General features: G+C 38.1%; 1 protein-coding gene across 6 annotated transcripts in view; it reads right to left on the bottom strand.

The window, feature by feature from the left end:
• Positions 1-21429, bottom strand: part of LYRM7 (LYR motif containing 7) — a 55409-nt gene that overhangs the window by 15926 nt on the left and 18054 nt on the right. For 2 of the 6 annotated variants that reach the window (XM_055299354.2, XM_063612397.1), the window contains exon 5: positions 2938-9141. The exons of 1 other annotated variant lie outside the window; for it this stretch is intronic. In XM_055299354.2, the coding sequence (XP_055155329.1) occupies positions 9071-9141 (71 nt within the window). In that variant the 3' untranslated portion in view covers positions 2938-9070. Of the gene's footprint in view, positions 1-2937; positions 9142-9417; positions 9913-18532; positions 19827-21429 lie in introns of those variants that run through there. 3 more of the 6 variants (XM_063612396.1, XM_055299353.2, XM_063612399.1) reach the window with 3 other exon arrangements.

Below are 21429 nucleotides of genomic sequence, written 5' to 3'. Positions count from 1 at the left end.
GAGGTCAGGAGTTTGAGATGAGTCTGGACAATATGGTGAAACCCACCTCTACTAAAAATACAAAAATTAGCCAGGTGTGGTGACACATGCCTGTAATCCCAGCTACTAAGGAGGCTGAGGCATAAGACTCGCCGACATTTGGTATGGTCAGCCATTCTAATATTGGCCATTCTAATAGGTATATAGTAGTATTTCATTGTAATTTTTAATTTCCAATGACTAATGATGTTGAACAACTTTTCATATGCTTATTTTCCACTTAAGTATCTTTTTGGAGGAAGTGTCTGTTCAAATATTTATCTATTTTTAAAATTGGGTTGTTTTCTTATTATTGAAAGTTCTTTACATATTGTGGGTAAAAGTTATCAGATACACAATTTATAAATATTTTCTCCAAGTCTGTGGCTTGTGTTTTCATACTCTTAACAGTTACTTTTAAAGAGCAAAAGATTTTTATGAAGTTCAGCTAGTTTTTTAAAAATATGCTTTTAGCGTTGTATCTAAAAAATATTTTCCTAAAAAAGGTCACAAAGATTTTTCTCTTGTTTACTTCAAGTAGTTTTGCAGTTTTAGGTGTGAAAGGAAAATATTTTGGGGCCCCAAAATCACTAAGCTAAAGGGAAAATTCAAGCTGGGAACTGCTTAAGGCAAACCTGCCTCCCATCCTATTCAAAGTCATCCCTCTGCTAACTGAGATAAATGTTTATCTGATTGCCTCTTTTGGAAAGGCTAATCAGAAACACAAAAGAATGCTGCCTTTGTCTCTCAGGGATTGATGTCTCATGTCTCCCTAAAATGTATAAAACCAAGTTTTGTCCTGACTACCTTGGGCACAGAGCCTCAGGACTTCCTGAGGTTGTGTCATGAGCACGCATCCTCAACCTTGGCAAAATAAACTTTTTAAATTAACTGAGACCTGTCTCAAATTTTGGGGGTTCACATAGGTTTTACATTTAGTTCTAAATATTGATTTTTATTTAATTTTTGGATGTGGTATGAGGTATGGATCAAAGTTTTTTGGATATGGAGACCTAATTTTAATCTTTGTTATGACTGATTTAGCTATTTATGGACCTTTATTATTCCTCATACATTTTTGAGTTTTACTAGTTCCTTAAATCTTAGTGGAATTTTAATTGCAATTACAGTCAATGTAGACATCAATTTGGGGGAGAATCAACATGAGCCTTCAGTATTTCTCCAGTTGTTTCACTGAAACTGTCTTGCCAAAGTCATCAGTTACCTCCATGTTGCTAAATCCAACAGGCAAGTTTTAATCTAAATCTTACTTGGCCTCTCAGTAGCATTTGGCAAAGGGTATCATTTCCTCTTCAATAAAACTTGGTTTCCAGGACTCTATACCAGAGATTAGCCAACTTTTTCTGTAAAGGGCCAGATAGCAACTCTAAACTTTGAGGACCTTATAATCTCTTTTGCAATTACTCAACTCTGCCTGTACTGACTACAGTGTGAAAACAGCCATAGACAGTATGTAAACAAAAGGCAGCAAGTCAGATTTGGCCTCTGTGAGCTATAGTTTGCCAACTTTCACTCTACATTCTCCTCGTTTTAATCCTACCTTTCATTCATCCTTACCTTACCTTTTCTGTCTCTTGTGTTTGTTGCTCCTTGTTCCCTTAATCTGTTAACACCAGAGCACCCCAGGAATTAAGTTTTGACCTTTCTTCTTATCTACAACAGATTTGTTGATATCACCCAATGTCATGATTTTAAGTATTTTATCTATGCTAATAAATCTGAAATTTATATCTCCAGCTCAGATCACGTACTGAACTCCAGATATTATATCCAATGTCCTTTTAACATCTCCACTTCGATATCTAATAAACATCTCAATCAAGACATGTCCAGAACTCCTCTGTCTTCACAAACCTACTCTGTTTTCAACATAGGTATTAGTCAAGGTCTCCAGAGAAAGAGAATCAATAGGATATATGTATATTTATACCTACGTATTGACTGAGAGGAAATCCATTAAAGCTATTGGCTCACACAGTTACAGAAGCTAAGAAGTTTAACAATCTTCCATGTGCAAGCTGAAGAACCAGGAAAACTGGTGGTGTAATTTACCTTGAGTCCAAAGGCCTGAGAACTGGGAGCTGACAATGTAAGTCCTGGTCTTAGCCTGAAAGCCTGAGAACCAGGAGCAGTGATATCAGCAGATAGATGTCTTAGTTCAAGCAGAGAGAGCAAATTTGCCCTTCCTCATCCGTTTGATTCTAGTCTGGACTTCAAAAAATTGGATAATGCCCACCCACATTGGTGAGAGTGACATTCTTTACTGAGACTACCAAGTGAAATGCTAATCTCTTCTAGAAACACCCTCACAGACACCCCAGAAATAATATTTACCAGCTATATGGGCATCCCTTAGCCCAGTCAAGTTTATCATAAACTAAAAGACAAGCCACATATTGGAAAAAGATAATTAACAAAGGACTAGTATCCAGAATATATAAAGGATTGGTTAGAAAAACCCAGACAACCCAATAGAGAAAAGAGGACAAAAGATATAGACACACATTCATAATGGGAAACCATAATGGCCAATAAACATACGACAAGACGATCTGCCTCCCCAGTAATTAAGAAATGCAAAATAAAACAATATACCATTTTATATCCACTAGTTTGACAATGAGAAAAATCATACATAACAGTGAGGATGTGGGGAAATGGGACCTTTCACACACTGTCGATTGGAATGTAAACTGGCACAACTATTTTAAAGAGCAATTTAGGAATTTCCGGAAAAGCTGAATATGCACATACCCTAGAACTCAACAGTTCTGCTCCTTGGTGTATGTCCAGGTAAACTTTTTCATGGGTGTAAAAATCTATGTGCTGGAGTTTTTTGCAAATTGGTTTGCAACATAAAAAAACTGGAGACAATACTATCACTCATCAACAGAGACATGAATAAACAAACTTGTTTATTCTTACAATGGAATAAAACATAAAAGACCTAAATTCATGTCAAATTATGGCTAAATCGCCACGACCTAACGTATGATGAAAAGTTGCAGAATACATGCAGCATAACACCACTTATTTACATTTTAAAATCACAAAACAACTGTTTTTTGAATACATAAACACTTGGTAAAAGTATAAACACAAGTATGGGAATGATATCCACAAACTATAAAACAGTAATTATTCCTGGAGAGAGAGGAGAAAGAGAAGGGTGGGGTTTAGCTTTATAAGACTTTATGACTTAGACCTTTAAACAAATATGGCAAAATGTAACAACTATCAAACGTGGGAATTAGGTTCATGAGTGTGCTATATTATTTGCTAATATTTAAAATATTTTATAATTAATTTTATATTAAAAATCACTAGTAGCTTATTGTCTTTTAACACTTACATGTTGATACACTCACTGTAAACAATATTTAAACGTGCAGGAGTAAATAGAATAAAAGTTCTCATTTACTGCTTCCTTCCCTAAATCTATTTTCCTCCTCAATTAACTACTAACATTTATCATATATCGTTTCTACCCATTTGTACAAATATATGCAAATATGTACACAAAAATCATTTTCTTATATATAAGTGAATTTCTAGCAACACCTGCTTACGCGTGCGCACACACACACATACACACACACACGCAATGAATATCCCTTTTCTGAAATGCTTGGGATCAGAAGTGTTTCAGATTTCATTTTTTTTTTTTTTTGTATTTTGGCTTATTTGCATTATATACTTACTGGTTGAGCATTCCAAATCTGAAAATCTGAAATCTTCCAGTGGCCATTTCCTATGAGCATCAGTCACGTTGGTGAGTCAGAAAGTTTTGGACTTTGGAGCATTTGAATTTCTGGATTAGGGATACCCAATCTGCGTGTGTGTGTGTGTGTGTGTGTGTGTGTGTGTGTGTGTGTGTATCCTCATCCTTTTCAACTCTTGGAAATATTCCAGAGTATAAATAAGCCACCTTTTCTTTCATTGTACCCTAACTTTGGAAACTTAGTCTGTTTTAAATTGTTTAAAATTATAATGTTACAGCAATTCTGTACATATATCTGAGTACACATTTATTAGTATTCTTGTGAGTTTTTGAGAAATAGACTGAATATCTTTAAAATTTTGATGATGTCAATTTTCCTTTCAAAAAGGCCCTATAGTCAGGTGTGGTGGCTCGAGTCTCTACTCTCAGCTATTAATGATGTTGGGAGTCTCCACTCTCAGCTATTAATGATGTTGCTTGAGTCCAGAAGTTCGAGTTCAGCCTAGACAACATGGAGAGACCTTGTCTCTAAAAAAAAAAAAAACAAAAAAAACAAAACCCAAAGAAACAAAAGGCCCTATAATTTATATTCCTTTAAAAATGATATGACAGTGCCTATTTCCTTACAGTCTTACAGCCTTTACAAATATTGGATATGATTGTTTAACTTGTGACAACTTGATGAACAAACATGTTTCATTTTAATTTACATTTCTCTCATCACTAGAGAGACTTAGTATTTCGTCTTTTGTGAATTTCTTATTTGTATCATTTGCCCATCTTTCCATTCAGTTATGTTTTGCTAATTGATTCACAGGATCAATTAACTATTTCAATCATGACATAGGTGGCAAATAACTCTCTAAACTTTATTTATAGTAGCTTTCACAGAATACAGAAGTTTTATATTTTTATGTGGATATATTTGTCAATTTGTTGGGATTTCGATAAATGTTTTTTCTTTTTTTGAGATGGAGTTTCGCTCTTGTTGCCCAGGCTGGAGTGCAATGGTGTGATCTCAGCTCACTGCAACCTCTGCCTCCTGGGTTCAAGCGATTCTCGTGCCTCAGCCTCCCGAGTAGCTGGGATTACAGGAATGCAGCACCACACCTGGCTAATTTTGTATTTTTAGTAGAGACGGGGTTTCTCCATGTTGGTCAGGCTGGTCTCGAACTCCCAACCTCAGGTGATCCGCCTACCTCGGCCTCCCAAAGTGCTGGGATTACAGGCGTGAGCCACTGCACCTGGCCTCAATAAATTTTTGAAAAACTGTCATCTCCAGAATTTTCAATTGTCCTATCTAGGAACGTAGTATATCTCTCCTTTTTAAGTGTTATAGCTTATTTTAAAAGTCTATTTTACAGTTTTGTTTGCAATTATAAATAGGATCTGTTTTCCATTTCTGACTGGTGACAACTGATATGCAGTAAAACTGTTAATTTTGCATGTATCCACTTTGACTTCAGAACACTCACCCTCAGAACTGGAATCTTCATTTCTTTCTTGACCTATGGCTTTGTGTTTACAGTTAAATTATGTGCTTTATCAATAGGCATAGAAATTCCACATATTCTTATTCTCATGTGCTTTTTTGGTATTGTACTGATGCTGTGAGATGCATATACAGGAAAATAAGAACTTAAACACAGTTTGACTAAAATCTTAATTTTAATGTTCTGAATTAGATGTTGTACAAACTACCTGCCATATTCCCCCAGCTTCGAATCTACATATGCTTCTCAAATCTGACTCTCCTGCTATATACCATTTCTTTTTTTTTCTTCTTTTTTTTTTTTGGAGATGGAGTCTGGCTCTGTTGCCCAGGCTGGAGTGCAGTGGCTCGATGTCTGCTCACTGCAAGCTCCGCCTCCCGGGTTCACGCCATTCTCCTGCCTCAGCCTCCCGAATAGCTGGGACTACAGGCGCCCGCCACCACGCCCGGCTAATTTTTTTGTGTTTTTAGTAGAGACAGGGTTTCACTGTGTTAGCCAGGATGGTCTCGATCTCCTGACCTCATGATCCGCCCGCCTCGGCCTTCCAAAGTGCTGGGATTACAGGCGTGAGCCACCGCGCCCGGCCACCATTTCTAACTTCCGCTAAAAGATTGTGTTAGAAAGTCCTGCTGGACCTCTGAGCCTGGATATTTGCAATTAGAATTCATATACCCCACTTTCACTAGATCTCAATAGTCAAAGCAAAATTATATTTGGGCAACCCCTTGTGTGCATATAGAAAACTTAAAAAAAATAACCAAATAAAAAACATTTAATTAAAGCTGGTTATGGTGGTATGCACCTGTAGTCCTAGCTACTTAGGAGGCTGAGGCAGGATGATCGCATGAGGTCAGAAATTCTAGGCTGTAGTGTGCTATGACTGTGCCTATGAATAGCTACTGCACTACAGCCTGGGCAACATGGTGAGATACCCATGTGTAAAAAAGTTTTCTTTTTTCTTTTTTTGAGATGGAGTCTTGTTCTCTCAGGCTGGAGTGCAGTGGTGCGATCTTAGCTCACCGCAACCTCCGCTTCCCTGGCTCAAGTAATTCTCCTGCCTCAGCCTCCTGACTTGCTGGGATTATAGGTGTGCGCCACCACGTCCTGCTAATTTTGCATTTTTAATAGAGATGGGGTTTCTCCATGTTGGTCGGGCTGGTCTTGAACTCCCGACCTTAGGTGATCCACCTGCCTCAGCCTGCCAAAGTGCTGGGATTACAGGTGTGAGCCACCACGCCCAGCCATGAATTACTTTATCTAATTAAACTATTAAATAACCAGTTAAAATCCATTTGAAATATAAATATATGATAATAAGAATAGGCAGGGTGCAGTGGCTTACACCTGTAATCCCAGCACTTTGGGAGGCTGAGGTGGGAGGATCACCTGAGCTCAGGAATTTGAGACCAGCCTGGCCAACACAGTGAGACCCTGTCCTTACTAAAAATTAAAAAAAATAGCTAGGTGTAGTGGTGCATACCTCTAGTCTCAGCTATTTGGGAGGCTTAGTTGGGAGAATTGCTGAGCCCCAGTGGTCAAGGCTTTAGTGGGCCATGATCGTGCCACTGCACTCCAACCTGAGTGACACAGCAAAACTCAATCTCAAAAAATAAATAAATTAGCATATGCTATATAAGAACAGAGTGCCACATCTTTCAGAATTTTGTGACAGTCAAGCCTGTTGTTGACATGTTTATATACTTCACAGGAACTTTATTTATTTATTTTTGAGACGGAGTTTCACTCTTGTTGCCCAGGCTGGAGTGCAATGGTGCGATCTCGGCTCACTGCAACCTCCGTCTCCCAGGTTCAAGTGATTCTCCTGCCTCAGTCTCCCAAGTAGCTGGGATTACAGGCAAATGCCACCAAGCCTGGCTAATTTTGTATTTTTTTTAGTAGAGACGGGGTTTCTCCATGTTGGTCAGGCTGGTCTAGAACTCTTGACCTCAGGTGATCTGCCTGCCTCGGCCTCCCAAAGTGCTGGGATTACAGGCGTGAGCCACTGCACCCAGCCAGAAACTTTCAGGAACTTTATTGTGTAGTCTTATGGCATGAAAGTACAATATCATATCTACCTATCTATATCAATATATCTTTTTTTTTTTAGATAAAGTCTCACTCTGTCTGCCAGGCTGGAGTGCAGTGGCACAACCTCGGTTCACTGCAACCTCCGCCTCCCAGGTTCAAGCAATTTGCCTGCCTCAGCCTCCCGAGTAGCTGGGACTACAGGTGCCCGCCACCACACCTGGCTAATTTTTGTGTTTTTAGTAGAGACGGGGTTTCACCATATTGGCCAGGCTGGTCTTGAACTCCTGACCTTGTGATCCGCCCACCTCGGCCTCCTAAAGTGCTGGGATTACAGGTGTGAGCCACAGCACCCAGGCCTATATCAATATATCTTAAAATCTCTAAGCCACTATCTTTAATAACCATATGAATTATTAATCTCATCTGCTACTAATAATGACTATAAGAAAGAAATCTGGAGTTATTTAAATCAACATGAATGAAAAATGGAACCAAGGAATTCAGGTTAAAGAAAAAATGCTCAGTGATAAAATATTCAATAACACTAAAATATAGAATATATATTAAATTTAAATAACGTCAGCCAACTTTCCTCAAAATACGTCATATAGACACTAAAATAACTAAGTCAGCACATTTATATAGTGATTATATACTGTGATGACATTCAGCATTCTCTTAAAAGGGCAAATTTCAAATTTGAAACAACTTTCATTTTTCTCTAGGTATAATTTCTAGATACATAACAATGCTTTCATTGAGAACCTTGCAAAAATTAAAAACCCTGTATCATCATCAAATGAGAGAATTTATCAGTGGATGGGAGAAAACATACTATTCACTGAGAAAATAGAATGGCAAAGATACACAGATAAAAGAGAAACAAGAAGAATATTAAACAGGATTTTACAGTTCCTAGTGTTAGATGGTAGAATGCCAGGACCTTTTGTGGTACTGCCCATCTTGTCAAGGACAGGACATGTGGAAGAAGAGAAGCCATTTAAGTTTCATTAATTAAAATGAAGGGAATGTAGCCACCCATTACATTTCGCAGTAAAGTCTAACTTTGTCTAAATACAGCTAATTCTACTAAGGCCATATTAAATAGTTTGATCAAGGGCCACTATTTCCTCTTTAAACTAGGATTTCTTTATTCCATAGTGACCCTAGGTGACTATAATATTTTATTCATCTATTTTCAGAAAACTGATAAAAAATGTCTTCATAAGAACACAGAGATACTCCCTATCTCTAAAAAGAAACTGTACAATTATATATTAGCTACAGAAATAATCCCAGTGCTTTAGAAAACAAAGGCCACTTTCTGTAGAGAGCTGGCATACACTGTGATTTTTTTGACCAATTTAATATTTTTCAGGACTAAATACCATTTTAATCTAATAATTTAAATGTAGTAATTGCATTTCACATGGCAGGAAAACTCGCCAATTTGTAAACGCACCACATTCTCAAATAGCTATGGTAAGACCAAATACTCTTCAAGGTCAAAGACTGAATAGATCTCCCTAAGCGTTTATTTTGCTTTATGAAATTTGATTTTCAATGAAAATGAAATGTTTTCTTATCTAATTTCCTTTAGAAATACTTAATTATGTTCTTTAGTTCTCAGTAATGACCTTTTAACATGAAATTTAAATATGAAGCTATTCTGTAATTCATTCATTTTCAATATGCCAGTTCAGGGAAAATGTCTGCATTTCCAGGACTTTTGCCAGAGTTGTAGATTTTAAAGTTAAAAAGTACAAAGACTTGTTGTATTCTAGAAAACTCATTGCTTCTGAATTGGTGCATCACAATATGGCACATTTTCTACAAGAAGGTCTTTCCTAGGGACCAGTTCTGAAAGAAAAAAAAAAGAGAGAGAATAATTAACATCACTAAAATTAGAATTAAATGCAAGGACACTCATTTCCCCCTAAAATTTAAAATAGTAAAATATCTAGTTTTAAGATAAATCTTTCAGGGATATTTTATTTCAGTTGATATCTAAGGTGGCATCCTTGACTCAGAATAGCATTCTCATTTCAGATTATATAAAAACATATATGATCCACTTAACCCTTTATCATTAAATATAGCAAATTAAATAACTGAAGAGAATTCAGCTAAAACTTCTACTATTGGCCATTTAATTACCAATTACTGATAATGAAAACAATTGGAAATTTTGCTTACACTATCTACCATATGAAAAGCAAGACTGGTCTCCTAACTTAAAGATTCTAAATTTTAAATAACAATCGTTCTTAAAAGAGGGTGTTTTGTGTGGTCATATCAACTGGAGAATGCTACTGGAATTTAGTGGACAGGAGCCAGGGATGCTAAACCTTCTGTAATGTGTGGGACAGTCTGGCATAGTGAAGAACTGTCTTGTCAAAAATGCCAATAGTGCCCACATTGAGAAATATCATAAAACAACAACAAAAACCTGTTGAGTCCTAGGTAAGACATCTTGCTGGAGTCAAGATAAAGCTCTTCAGATACAAATTTTTGGCTGGGTGTGGTGACTCACGGCTGTAATCCCTGAACTTTGGGAGGCTAAGGCGGGATGATCATTTGAGGTCTGGAGATGGAAACTAGGCTGACCAACATGGTGAAACCCCATCTCTACTAAAAATCCAAAAAAAAAAAAAAAAAGTCAGCTAGGTGTGGTGGTGCATGCCTGTAATCCCAGCTACTCGGGAGGCTGAGGCACAAGAATTGCTTGAACGTGGGAGGCGGAGGTTGCAGTGAGCCGAGATGGTGCCACTGCACTCCAGCCTGGGGGACACAGTGAGAGTCCATCTCAAAAAAAAAAAAAGTTCCAAATTTTTGAGGAGATACATGATTTCTTCTTCCTTTCTCCAGAAGAGCTGAACCTAGATGAGCTATCAATCAAAAAATGCTTGCACGACCTTCTATAAAATAACCTGCCTATACTTTTTAAAACATCATGGACATGAAAGACGAAGGACTGCTCTAGATTAACAATAACTAAAGAGACATGATGACTACATGCAATGTGTGATCCCCAATAGGATACTGGTCCACAGGGAATTTTTTTTCCTTTTGCCATAAAATACATTATTAGGACAAATGGAAAGATTTAAATGATAGCATTGCATCAATGTTAATACCCTGGTTTTGGTCATTATATTGCACTTAACATTAGAGAATGTCCTTGTACATTTAGGAAATACACATTGCAGTATCTTAAATAAATATGCTCTAAAGTATTTCTCCAGAACATCTAGACCCAAATGGGCTGTCATAATTCTAAAAATGTTCATTTTGGGGTAAATAGGCATTATGTCTGCAACTTACTCTCAGAAAGTTCAGGAAAAAAAAATAAGGGAAACACAATAAGGCAAATATGGTAACATGTTAGCATTTGTAGAATCTGGGTAAAGGAAATTCTCATACCCTTCAACTTGTGCACTTTTTTTATAAATCTGAATTATTTCAAAATAAAAAGGTTTTAAAAATATATATATATTTATATATACACACACACACACACACACACACACACACACACACACACACTGGCCAGGCGCAGCGGCTCATGCCTGTAATGCTGGCACTTTGGGAAGCTGAGGTGGGAAGATTGCTTGATGCCAGGACTTTGAGACCAGCTTGGGAAACATAGCGAGACTCTGTCTCTACAAAAAATTGTTTAAAAATTAGCTAGGCATGGTGGTGCACACCTGTATTCCTAGCTACTCAAGAGGCTGAGGCAGGAGGATTGCTTGAGCCCAGGAGTTTGAGGTTACAGTGAGCAATAATTATGCTACTGCACTCCAGCCTGGGAAACAGGCTCTCTCTCTCAAAAAAAAAAAGACAGAAGACAACACTAAAACAAATTTAACCCAAAAGGCAAACTGAATATTTCACTTAATTAAAAAGGAACTGGTCAGACTAAAAATAGTGCTCTTATTAGCCAGATGATAAATTTGGCTTACTGAAATGAAAACCAGTTAAATAAGTATTATTCAACCATTGTTTATATCTCACTTGTTTTTACCAAACCTATGGAGAGTTCATCAGAGAATAAATTGTAGTCTATGTTTTAACTTGTTAACAATGGCAATAACTTGTTTCACTTATCAAACCTATATGTGCCTATTTCATGCTAGACATTACATCAAGAAATTAAGATATGAAGGTGAATATATATAATAGTCTCTTCAGCTTCAAGGAGCTGACAATCTAATGGAAAAGACAGCTAGAGAAACAACAAATTACAGTATAATGTCATGAGTTACAAAAGTGGAACAAGACTTTTATGGGAGAATGGAAAAATAAATGGTTAAATATACCCATATCATTTTAGAGTATGTTCAGTGCTGAATAACCAAAGTCCAACAAGCTGGTTTAAATAAGTAAGAGATTTAATTTTTCTCACATTATCAAGAAATACAGATTAAAGGACAGGCATGGTGGCTCATGCTTGTAATCACAGCACTTTGGGAGGCCAAGGTGGGTGGATCACAAGGTCAGGAGTTCGAGACCAGCCTGGCCAACACAGTGAAACCCCATCTCTACTAAAAATACAAAAATTAGCTGAGCATGGTGGCAGGCACCAGCTACTAGGGAGACTGAGGCAGGAGAATCACTTGAACCCAAAGGCAGAGGTTGCAGTGAGCCGAGATCGTGCCACTGTACTTCAGTCTGGGCGACAGAGTTAGACTCCGTCTCAGAAAAAAAAAAAAGAAATACAGATTAAGGCAGTTCTGGGCTAGTGCTTGTCCTTAGTGATACTAAGGACCTAGGCTCTTTCTCTCTTCCTGTTCTGCTACCTTCCATGAGTGGTTTTGTCTTCACTGCTGCTGTCATATCACATCTGCACTCCAGATGGGAAGAAGAGAGAAGAGAAAAGGGCAGAAGGAGAGTGCCAGCTCAGCCTATTCCTTTTAAACACGAAAACAATGACTTTCTTGGAAGTAACACCCAATAGACAGGGTTTATATAGACCAGAAAGGTGTCACATGGTCTGGAAAATAACTTTTTTTTTGCTTGGTACATTGCACCCTGAACACAATTTTTCAGTTAGTAAAAAAGAACAGGAGAAGCCAAGCATGGTGGCTCACACCTATACTCCTAGTACTTTAGGAGGCCAAGGCGGTTGGATTGCTTGGGCTGTAGTCCCAGCTATTCAGGAGGTGTGAGGCATGAGAATCGCTTGAACCCGGGAGGCTGAGGTCGTAGTGAGCCGAGATCATGCCACTGCACTCCAGCCTGAGCGACAGAAGGACATTGTATCTCAAAAAAAAAAGAACAGGAGAATAGATACTGGAGAGGCAACAAGCACCACTCCTTTGGCTATGCAAAATGCATATACATCCTTCTTTCCATCCGTAGCATACATCCACGCACTACCTGTCCCCTCAGGTCTCATCCAGACTGAAACTAAGGATGTTTGGTTACAGTGCTAGTGTTTCCATTAGGTCCCGCTGAGCCTCATTGTTCTAAGGTGGAGATATTGGGGAAGATGCCCTTCTTTGGGGCTTTAAAAGCTTTCATAGTCCACTTCCTGGTGATAGGAGTTTAGGGGCCCAGGGGTGGCCTTAAGAGGTGAAAAGAGCTAGCCAGGCCTGGGGTTTCTTGCAATAAAATTCACTCAAAAACTTTATAAGCTTCAAATTGGTTTCCAGTCATTTCCATGCACAAGTAGCCACAGAAAAATAAGCATGAAGACTGTCATCCTTTGGTAGCAGCCTCTACGTTCTGCCCATCTCCCTAACCCTTACCTTAGTGGCTACTTCTTAAAGCAATGAATAGTAAGCTCCAGTCAGTAAATGAATCATGTATCTAATCTTTGTCTGCAAGAATGAGAAAGTCTTGAGGCATCGATCTTATTTCATGTTACAGCTCAGAATTTCCCTGCTTGTATTGGCTTTAGTTTTAGTGGATAAGAACAATTAGCATTTTTAACTCTTCAAGGCTCTAAATTATGGGCCTCTTGATCAATTAGACTCTAGGCTATAGACAGAAGCGTGCCTTTTAGCAAAGTAATACTTCTTTCTGTCTCTGCTTTGTGGGCTAGCTTAATCTGCATTCATCCTCTTTTTCGATTTTACTTATTTATTATTATTATTTTTTGAGACGGAACCTTGCCCTGTCTGTCGCCCAGGCTGGAGGGCAGTGGCTGTGATCTCAGCTCACTGCAACCTCCGCCTCCCAGGTTCAAGCAATTCTCCTGCCTTAGCCTCCTGAGTAGCTGGGATTACAGGCACCCACCACCATGCCCAGCTAATTTTTATATTTTTTCAGTAGAGACAGGGTTTCACCATGTTGGCCAGGGGGCTGGTCTCAAACTCCTGACCTCAGGTGATCTGCCCACCTCAGCTTCCCAAAGTGCTGGGATAACAGGCGTGAGCCACCGCACCCGGCCAATTTTATTTTGCCTAACTCATATCACCAGGAAGTGGACTATAAAAGCTTTAACTGTTGGTTACTAGTCACAGAAGCAGCCTCTGGCTGCTTAGAAGCTGGAAAGGCATTAAACAGCTTGTTTCAAATTGTCCAGAACCAGGCAGGCTTGAGACTAAGCTTCCAGGAACAATGACCAAAGCCATACCACAGAAATAGGCTAATGATAAAAACTGCTGCTCTCTAGTGGGGTGCCAGAAAAAAATACCGCCATTTTTACCCTCACGGAACACAAGATGCTACACTTCGGATGTTGCCAGAAGCTCAACCTTACTATGTCTGCTCTCGACACCATACCAATGCTACTTCTCTTCTCCATGAGGAACCTGATCCTGAAACCACTGATGCTACTCCTGCCAGCAAAACAGATTCTGTGCTGAATACAAGTGAGTGTCCTTCACCTAATCAAACGCCTGTGCCTGAGCTACAAAGGAAACTGAGGAACTTAAATTTTCTAGATTCTGTCTTAGGGATTTAGAATTCAGGCAGATGCAAATTCTTGAAACAAAGCAGGGTTATTCGAAGAGTAGTAAATTACCAGAAAACCTGTCAAATATCCACTGTTCTATTTCTTTACCCAATTCACCTTACTGGATAATCTTTGGCATCAAAAGATATTTTACAACTGAATTCTTCTGTATTCATTAACTGTTAACACTTTAATTACGTCAAATGCACCCCAAGTATATTTATATGCTATATACTGTTTTTATTATAATTTTGTCTTATAGATTATAAAATCCCTGACTTTGCTTTCCACATTAGATACTGAGTACTATAACAGCCTTAGTTTGTTGATGTTGCCAGATCTTTAAAAAGGAACTGCATTGAGATCGTGGTTTATTTCCTGTACTTTAGGCCCCTGAAACGCCTTATCTACTCTGGTCATATTAAATATATCAGTAAAAAGCAATTTCTCATTTTTTTTTTTTTTTTGAGACAGAGTTTTGCTCTTGTTGCCCAGGCTGGAGTGCAATGGCGCAATATCGGCTCACTGCAACCTCCGCCTCCCGGTTCCAGCGATTTTCCTGCCTCAGCCTCCTGAGTAGCTGGGACTACAGGCGTGTGCCACCATGCCCGGCTAATTTTGTATTTTTAGTAGAGATGAGGTTTCTCCATGTTGATCAGGCTGGTCTCTAACTTCTGACCTCAGGTGATCCACCTGCCTCAGCCTCCCACGAACTGTTGGGATTACAGGCATGAGCCACGGCACCTGGCCAAAAAACAGTTCCTTGAAATAAAGTCTTTATCTCAATTTTGGACCAAAATACAAATTTAGGTAAAGATTTTAAAATAAATTATTATGAATAGCATAGTTTATAATAGTGTGACAATCACAGAGATATTTTGAATCCAAATAATTTAAAGGACATTAAAATATTTCACACTGAAGTTCCAGAAACACTTCTAAATATTTCAAGCACATTGTGTATATTATATAAATGATGACTTCAAATTAGGGAAACTGTAACACAAAAGTGTTTTCTTCCAAGAACCTGTCCCTAACTCATCAAGTTTGGATCTGTAGCTCTACTTATGTGCCTCAGCAATCTCTGCCTCCTATCCTGGCATTGCAAGAACTGTAGCTGTACATTTAATTGCCTGTCTTTTACACAGCACTCTAAGTTCCACGGATAGGAACCACATCTGTCTTGCCCATTGTTCTATCCCTGGCATCTAGCATAACAGCGATTCAATGTTTGTTGAGTCACATTAACATGTCTTAGAACACAAACCGTAAGATAGTTTTAGACAATGACAATTCTAAATAAACCAAAGGCAGAAGTTTAAAATACATCTAAAGAACAGCTTCTTAGAGCTTTTAGTTTTTTTAACTGTATCATTCGTTTAGAAGTACATCCCTATTTTTTCTTACATATATGCCAGAGAGGAAGTTAAAAAATATGGATCCTATTAAAAAACTAAGTACCATAAAAAATGATGACCTGAAGTCCTGGGTTTTCTTGGGACCATCTTTATCATAAATTTGTATGAATGAAAATATATATGTTTGTCAAAGGCTAACACTGAAGCCAGGAGACTAATATCCACATTAGAAAGAGGGTTTTGACAAATGTTAATAATCAACAGAAAGCAAGTATAGAATAATGAATAACCTGAGTATTTTTCTAACTCATAGTTAAAGGCTATGCTAGACCAATGATGAATGATACGAATAAAAAATTATGATTTATACAAAGTCAGGCACCTGAGATAAAACAAAAAATAGAGTAGAAAATATTTGGAAAGAAAAATAGTTTCCAAAATATTTTTTAAAGATTTTAAAAATAAGGAATTATTTCAAATGATGAAATTATGCTTGTAATAAAGAACCTTGAATTCACCGGCAAGGATAAAGGAAGTAAATGTTTTCCTTTTATTTTTAATTGATACATACTAAATATGCATATTTAAGGGGTACCGTGATAGTTCAATGCATGTATATGTGTGATGATCAAATCAGGGTAATTAGCATATCTATGACCTTATTGATCATTTCTTTGTGTTAGGAATATTCAAAATTTGCTCTTCCAGCTATTTGAAAATATACAATAAATTGTTAATTATAGTTACCCTACAGTGCTATAGAACACTAGAACTTATTCCTCCTAGCTAATTGTAATTTTGGACCCATTAACCAACCTCTAGCTATCCCCCTCTGACCCTTCCTGGCCTCTAGTAACCATTATCTGTGCTCTGTTTCTGTAAGTTGAACTTTTTTAGGTTCCACCTGAGTGAGAACATGCAATATTTGTCTTTCTGTGCCTGGCTTATTTCACTTAACATAATGTCTTCCAGGTTCATGTATGTTGTCACAAATGACAAGATTTCCTTCTTTTTATGGCTGAATAATATTCCATTGTGTGTGTGTATGTGTGTGTGTGTGTATGTGTGTGTATATATATATATATACACCACATTTTTTTAATCATCTGTCGATGGATTCTTAGGTTGATTCCATATCTTGGCTATTGTGAATAGTGCCAAGATAAACATGAGAATGCAGCTATTTCTTGGATACGGTGATTTCCTTTCCTTTGGATACATACCCAGGAGATGAATTACTAGATCTTGCAATAGTTCTATGCTTAGTTTTTGAGGAACCTCTATACTGTTTTCTATAATGGCTATCCTAATTTACATTCCCACCAAGAGTGTATAAGAATTCTCCTTTCTCCACATCCTTGTCAGCATTTGTTATTTTTTGTCTTTTTGACAATAGTCATTCTATCTGGGGTGAGATGATATTTCATTGTGGTTTTAATTTTCATTTCCCTGATGAGTGATGTTGCGTATTTTTTCATATACTTGTTGGCCATTTGTGTGTCTCCTTTTGAGAGATGTCTGGAAGTGATTTTTAAAAAAAATTAAAAATGAGAAATTATTTAAGATAAAGAGTTCCTGCTGGGATTCAAAATTTAATTTCCACTGTAGATATTATTTGAATGGAATAAAAAGAGAGATGGATTTAGAATTCACGCATACAAGGTGATTACTCTTCCAAATGAAGTTTCATTTTATTACTTTCAATTTCTATTATCTTTCATTTTGAGACATTATATGATATTTTTTAGAAACACATAATCACAACTCTCCATTTTCTAAACAAGAAGCAGAATTTTTATTCTTGTCATTTCTATGTGACAGTGTAGACACTGCTAAAATATTTGAAGGAATTTTGCTTAAAGTAACTTTTAGAAAGAGAGATTAAGGAATCAAATTTCTTACATTTTGGACCTATACACATATTTATGTATATATATATGTGTATATATATGTATATATATGTGTGTATACGTATATATATGTATATATATGTGTGTATACATATATATACACACACACAGAAAGAATGAGGCTATTAAGGCAATACATATTAATACTCATAAAAGAGTCAAAATATTTAATTCTGTGGGAAAATTAAAATATACATAAAACCAAAGGATAAAAAGAAATCTAAACGATATTCAATACTGTTATATCTAAAACCAGGCATTTGAAATACAGATACTAAATTTAGTTATTTAAAATAACCTAAAACTTTATTCATATGATAAAAATAATATATATCTGTGATTACCTGTATAAAGTGTTGGCTATACTACACAGAAACTCCAAAGATCATTATTAAGATAAACGCTGGTGACTACACATCTTAAATTTAGGATTAATTATGTTTTCTGCCCGTATAAACATAACTTAGATCAGCCAGGTGCAGTGGCTCACACCTGTAAACCCAGCATTTTGGGAGGCCGAGGCAAGTGGATCACCTGAGGTCAGGAATTCCAGACCAGCCTGGCCAACGTGGTGAAACCTTGTCTCTACTAAAAATACAAAAATTAGCTGGGCGTGGTGGCAAGCTCCTGTAATCCCAGCTACTTGAGGGGCTGAGGCAGGAGAATCACTTGAACCTGGGAGGTGGAGATTGCAGTGAGCGGAAATCATGCCACTGTACTCCAGCCTGGGTGACAAGAGTGAAAATCCGTTTCAAAAAAAAAAAATGGGCGCGGTGGCTCACACCTGTAATCCCAGCACTTTGGGAGGCCAAGGCAGGCAGATCATGAGGTTAAGAGTTTGAAACCACCCTGACCAACATGGTGAAACCCTGTCTTTACTAAAAATACAAAAATTAGCCGGGTGTGGTGGTACACGCTTGTAATCTCAGCTACTCAGGAGGCTGAGGCAGGAGAATCGCTTGAACCCGGGAGGTGGAGGTTGCAGTGAGACGAGATCACATCACTGCACTCCAGCATAGGAGACAGAGCAAGACTCCATCTAAACAAAACAAAATGAAAAAACCGTAACTCAGATCTAATAATTTATTTTCTTTTTTTTTTTTTTTTTTCGTGAGACAGGGTCTGGCTCTGTCACCCAGGCTGGAGTGCAGTGGTGCAATCTCCGGTCATTGCAACATCCTCCTCCCAGGCTCAAGTGATCCTTCCACCTCAGCCTCCCGAGTAGCTGGGGCCATGGGTGCACATCACCATGTCTGGTTAATTTTTTGTATTTCTGGTAGAGACAGGGTTTTACTGTGTTGCCCTGGCTAGTCTCAAACTCCTGAGCTCAAGTGATTTGCCCACCTCAGCCTCCCAAAGTGCTGGGATTACAGGTGTGAACCACAGTGTCCAGCCCAATATCTAATAATTACTGGTAAGTCCCCCTTAATTAAAAGTAACTTGAAAAGCCCTTTGGACTTATACTACCAGGTAGGAAGATCTACTATAAGGCTGTAATAATCAAGACATGAAGGTATATGATGCAGGACAGAAAAACAGATTGAAGAGATTATCAAGTTCAGAAACAGATGCACACATATATAGTTCTTAGATTTTATGACAAAGATGATCCTGTAGAGTAGTAGGGGGAAGAGTGGTCTTTTCAATAAGTGTTGCTGGATCAACTGGATAGTCACATGTAAAAAAATAAATCTTGACCCCCCCCCCATCTCATACCATATACAAACCAACTCTAGTTGATATAAACAACCAAATGGAAAAGATCAAACAATACAGCTTTTTTTTTTTTTTTTTTTTTTTGAGTCTTGCTCTGTTGCCCAGGCTGCAGGGCAGTGGCTCGATCTTGGTTCACTGCAAGCTCTGCCTCCCGGGTTCATGCCATTCTCCTGCCTCAGCCTCCAGAATAGTTGGGACTATAGGTGCCTGCCACCATGCCTGGCTAATTTTTTGTATTTTTAGTAGAGATGGGGTTTCACTGTGTTAGCCAGGATGGTCTCAATCTCCTGACCTTGTGATCCGCCCGACTTGGCCTCCCAAAGTGCTGGGATTACAGGCATGAGCCACCGCGACCGGCCTTTTTTTTTGAGATGGAGTCTCACTCTGTTGCCCAGGCTGGAGTGTGGTGGCATGATCTTGGCTCACTGCAGCCTCCGCCTCCTGCATTCAAGTGATTCTCCTCCCTCAGCTTCCTGAGTAGCTGGAATTACAGGCATGCGCCACCATGCCTGGCTAGCTTTTGTATTTTTAGTGAAAATGGGGTTTCACCATGTTGCCCAGGCTCGTCTTGAACTCTTGACCTCAAGTGATCCACCCGCCTCGGCCTCCCAAAGTGCAGGGATTACAGGTGTGAGCCACTGCTCCCAGCCTACAATAAAGCTTTTGGAAGAAAGCATAGGAGAATCTCTTCACAATCTTGCTTGAGCTAGGCAAAGATTTCTTTAATAGAATTAAAAAGCACTAATTATAAAAAAAGTCCATAAATATGACAACATTAAGAACTTCTCACAGAAAGATAACATTACCAAAGTGAAAAGGAAAGCCACAAAGTAGAAGATTCTTGTAATACATATACCCACCAAATTTCTATATTCAGAACATATAAAGAAATCCTTTAAATCAACAATAAAAAGGCAGACAACCCCTTAGAAAAATGGACAAAAGACTCGAACAGGCACTTCATAAAAAAGAATATCCACTAAACAACTGAAAAGGTCCTCGTAGTTCATTAGTTACCAGAGAAATATAAATTAAAATCACAATGTGATACCACCACATATCCATCAGAAAGGCCAATTTTTTTTTTTTTACATGTGGCTTGTTGTGCATGTTGGTTACATGGGTATTTCATTTTATGAAAATTCACTGAGCTATACAATTACAAACTGAGTACTTTTTGTTTGTATGTTATACTTCCATAGTCTACTTGAAAAACAAAGCCTTTCAATATATACATTTTTTTGAGGCAGGGTCTTACTCTGCCACCCAGGCTGGAGTACAGTGGCATACTCATGGCTCACTAAGGCCTCAACCTCCTGGGCTGAAGTGATCCTCCCACCTCAGCCTCCCTACTAGCTGGAATTACAGGTGTGCACCACTGCATCCTGATAACTTTTGTATTTTTTGTAGAGGCGGGGTTTTGTCATGTTGCCCTGGCTGGTCTTGAACTCCTGGGCCCAATCTAGACTCCTGCCTTGGCCTCCCAAAGTGCTGGGATTACAGTAACGAGCCACTGCACCTGGCCAACAATTTTGAATGTCATCTTTTTGTTGTTACTGTCCCCAAACATACTTTAGAGAATAAAAACAAAATATTATGTGAAATGAGATTTTGCTGAAGCACCATCCGGAGTCTCGAGGTATAATGGAGGATCCTCAACTATATCCCCATTTCCTATAATCCTAAATCTTCTGAATTAAACTAACTAATTATAGGCCAGGTGCAATGGCTCACGCATGTAATCCCAGCACTTTGGGAGGCTGAGGCAGGTGGATCACCTGAGGTCAGGAGTTTGAGACCAGCCTGGCCAGTAAAACAGTAAAAACCTGTTTCTACTAAAAATACAAAAATTAGCTGGGCATGGGTGGTGTGTGCCTGTAGTCTTAGCTAGTTGGGAGGCTGAGGCATGAGAAACACTTGAACCCAGGAGGAGGAGGTTACAGCAAGCCAAGATCGCACTACTGCACTCCAGCCTAGGGGACAGAGTGAGACTCCATCTCAAAAAACCCCCAAAAACAACAAAAAAACGAAAAACAAAACTCATTATAGAGTAAAAGGTAAAGAAATAGTCTAGGTAAGTGATAAATGATGCCAGAAAAATTAAGAACTGTAAATAAATATGATAAAAATATATAGTTGTACTGTCTTCGTAATTAGAGTTTTGAAATATAACAAGACAAAAAAATAAAAATTAATTAAAAGGAAACAAATGTGGCAAAACAAAGTTTTATAATTCAGTCTTATAGACTATATAACCTTGTAA

The sequence above is a fragment of the Symphalangus syndactylus genome, chromosome 11 (genome assembly GCF_028878055.3).
Source record: "Symphalangus syndactylus isolate Jambi chromosome 11, NHGRI_mSymSyn1-v2.1_pri, whole genome shotgun sequence".
Lineage (NCBI taxonomy): Eukaryota > Metazoa > Chordata > Mammalia > Primates > Hylobatidae > Symphalangus > Symphalangus syndactylus.
The sequence above is the reverse complement of the archived record's forward strand: the minus strand, read 5'-3'. Positions and strand labels throughout refer to the sequence as shown.